Source organism: Barbus barbus, assembly GCF_936440315.1.
Source record: "Barbus barbus genome assembly, chromosome: 37".
In the NCBI taxonomy this organism is placed as follows: domain Eukaryota; kingdom Metazoa; phylum Chordata; class Actinopteri; order Cypriniformes; family Cyprinidae; genus Barbus; species Barbus barbus.
In genome coordinates, this window is record NC_136715.1 from 11146572 (window position 1) to 11150418 (window position 3847).

At 37.7% G+C, this 3847-nt stretch overlaps 1 protein-coding gene across 1 annotated transcript; it reads left to right on the top strand.

Annotated features, from left to right (window-relative positions):
- Positions 1-932: 932 nt before the first annotated feature.
- On the top strand, positions 933-1696 carry LOC306856512 (guanylin-like; the record flags this gene model as incomplete). Its single annotated transcript, XM_079395852.1, has 3 exons — positions 933-1004; positions 1346-1532; positions 1638-1696. 3 exons carry the CDS (start codon positions 933-935, stop codon positions 1694-1696), a joined length of 318 nt encoding a protein of 105 aa, XP_079251978.1.
- Between the last annotated feature and the right edge of the window lie 2151 nt (positions 1697-3847).

The following is a 3847-nucleotide window of genomic DNA, read 5'->3' on the forward strand; positions in this document are numbered from 1 at the left end:
TAAAAATAAATGAAACTGTTTTTGAAATCATGCGAGTTAAATGGGAAAATCTGACCAATTTAAATGCAAACAGCAGAATAGTCATTTATTAGCCTTACTGAGTCAAACATTGTGTTTCTTTGAACATTATGCCTTAACCATGTTTACAACTGACACATTTGCACCAAAAATACAGTGGTTTAAGACTAATGTACACACTTATATATTACAGTTAGTTACATTTTATTTTTCTTTGTTGTCCATAACCCTTTCACAACATTTTTGGGTTATGAACCACTAGTTGTGAACTAGACTGATCTTCTTTATATTTGTATATCTTTAAATATCTATATATTATTTTATATATCACTGACTTAGGGCCCATAGAATGTCTGTTTTCACTTTTGAAACATCCACAGAGGAATACAAGAATCTTACAACGTGATATATTAGATCATTACTGTAATATTTTCAAAAAGTGTACTACAGAAAATGACTAAACATTTAGTGTGATCAGGAGGAAAAATGACCTAATTACTTAAAGTAAAGTGTAACTTTGTTTTGATATTTGCTTGCATTGGTATTCTCATTAGCTTTAACCTGCTCCCAACACAAAGACACTATTGTGTGCTCATTGTGTGGTTATTAATTAACCCTAACTAGAGAATGAAGAACAAGCCACTAGACAAACCTAACTAAAAGATCCATAAAAGTGTATGTCACAACTACAGATGAGGTCACGTAGGATTTATGAATTATGTTTTACAACATCGTAAAATTTATCCTCCTTATTCATTAACAGGAAAAAAACAATGACAGGTTCTGATAGGTTTCTGGTCCGGGGATTGGTTTCTATATAAAAGGAGACAGAAAGAGGAGAAAGGCAGAGATTGCAGAGACAACAACCGAAAAACATACTACAGCTAAACTGTTCTCGAGAAGAATCAGCCAGCATGAAGACGGTTTTGTTTGTCGCTTTCCTCGTTGTAGCTCTTTGCCTGGTCTGTGAGGCTGTGCAAGTCCAGGTAAGCTCAAGCTTGTATTGCTATCATTGCTGCTTCTCTGTAATTAAAAACCTCTTACTAGTTTAAATTAACCTAATGAACACTTCATTCCATGATTTATGGATGTAATGTCCTCAGAATTGCATCAGTTTGCATCTGACCTGATTCTGAAACGTGTATATTGTTGTGCATATGGCTCAAAGGTGTATTCAATAAAGGCAGGAGTCATTTAAGCTATTTATAAAGAATCGTTCATCCAAATGCTATTAAGTTGAACTCCAGCGGTCAGTGCTGACGCATTGTTAGGTCTTGGCATTGAGAATTGAACTCATCCATTTATTTCTACAATTTCCCTCCTGTAGGAAGGTGATTTTTCCTTTTCATTGGACTCGGTGAAAGTTCTCCAGCAATTAATCGACCTACCACGAACACAAAACCCTCGGTTGGCCAAGACGAGCTACTTTTCTGTATGCGCCAATCCAACTCTGCCACAGGAGTTTACGCCTCTGTGCATGCAGAGAGGAGCAACAATGTCCTTCGCTAGGCTAGGTAATAGTCATGTGCAATAATTTTATACAATGTATTGTCAATAAATTGCATTGTATTGCTTGATAAATCCCAATCTAACCTGAGATAACTTTTTGTCTGTTTCAGCATCTGTGCCTGTGGACGTCTGTGAAATATGTGCTTTTGCAGCTTGTACCGGTTGCTAACTCCTCCCCTTGCTTGATCATCCTCAGCTCCACTTAATAAAATCAGCATATTTTCATTTACTGCCATAAGTTCTCATGAATGTTGCCTGAATGGCAAAACTCAAAATGGCAGCACACTGTTTATGAACTGTTACTTAAACTTCCTTCCCCTCTTTGCTTTCCCACATTTTGTTTTGTTACAGCACATATTTCATTTATTTAAGAAAAAAGTGTCATTTTTATTTTTCTATTTCTCAGTTTTGCTGGGTTTTATACTCCTTTGTGTGTGGTAATGCTTTAGTGTTCATTAAAGTGCATTGAAAATCTGTTCTCTGTGCATCGTGTATCATTTTTATTGTAGAAAGAATGTGATTGACGTTACAAAAATGTTATTCGGTTTTACAGCTAAAACTAGGCAATTAGTTCATATTTAATGGATGAGGAACTTGGGATGTTTGAGTGCAAACCATTTAATGCCATACCTTTTGACTGACAGGAGGGAAGCAGGCTACTTCATGTTTATATTCAGTCAGTTTGAAAGCAAAATATGCCATGAGTTCTTGATGAGGTTTGGTGGGCTGTTGTTCATAAAAGATTTATTGAAAGTTGAGTGACAGGAACATTAAGTGTGAAGACTGTATTTACTTATATATGTCTTCAGGAAACTACTTGACTGATTATTTAAATATTAAATTTTTTCATTACTAGACATGAAACCTTTCAAGCGTGAATGTGTGTCTTTGTGCGAGTTTTGAAATGTACGTGTGTATGGTGAAACCGTTCTGCTATTTGCATTCATGCAGCACATCAATTCATCACCCCAACATAACACATTTCTGATCATTTGTACTCCGGATGAGAATCCAAACTTTTATGTAACACAACATTTGTATATAAAACAGCCACCTTGATGTGTTTACTCGTAAGCTACAAAAAAAAAAAAAAAAAGCAGGCTGCTGATGGAACTGTAATTTACCTGTTTTGAAAGCTTCAGTGACATGGTGAACAACAGAATGGAGAGTAAGCCATTTCTTTCGCTTTGAAGGTTTTGGTTATTAGGGAGGACTTCTCTCCTAGATCAACCAGCCCTACATAAATACAGTTGGGGGGGGGGCAAATTATTTGATCCCCTGCTGATTTTGTACATTTGATCACTGACAAAGAAATGATCAGTCAATAATTTTAATAGTAGGTTTATTTGCACAGTGAGAGACAGAATAACAACAAAAAAATCCAGAAAAATGCATTTCAAAAAAGTTATAAATTGCTTTGCATTTGAATGAGTGAAATAAGTATTTGATCCCCTATGACACAGAACAGCCTGATTCACAGCCCAGCCAATCCCATCGGACCTCATCACCAGAATTCTGATCACCCACACCAAGTCATTCTCATCAATTCATTCAATCAACCCACTACATAAGCACTCACAGCACCTCACTCCAGTGTTCGGTCATGTTGATACCTTGATTGGACTCCTACCTGATGCTATTGACATTTCCAAGCGATCGCCTGATAGTGTTTACTCCTGTACTTACCTCCTGTGTTCTCTCCAAAGTGTTCTCCTCATCCTCATCCTCCTTCATCTTCTGATCCTCCCCTTCTCGGATCTCGGCACTGGTGTGACCCCTTCATCTGTAAAATAAGCCATTCTCATCACTATCATCATCAAGATACCAAGCTAACATTGACCTGTTTCCTCCCGCTCATTCTGCTATATGTGCTCAATAAACCTGCTAACTAATATCTCTGTGTCCTGGTATACTTCTGTAACACCCTATCAATCAGCAAGATTTCTGGCTCCCAGGTGTCTTTTATGTAAAGGGAGTGCTTCTAATCTCCTAATCTTAAAGGGAGTGCTCCTAATTTCAGTTTGTTACCTGTATAAAAGACAACCTGTCCACAGAAGCAATCAATCAATCAGATTCCAAACTCTCCACCATGGCCAAGACCAAAGAGCTGTCCAAGGATGTCAGGGACAAGGTTGTAGACCTACACAAGGCTGGAATGGGCTACAAGACCATCGCCAAGCAGCTTTGTGAGAAGGTGACAACAGTTGGTGTGAATATTCGCAAATGGAAGAAACACAAAATAGCTGTCAATCTCCCTCGGTCTGGTTCTCCATGCAAGATCTCACCTCGTAGAGGTTCAATGATCATGAGAACGGTGAGG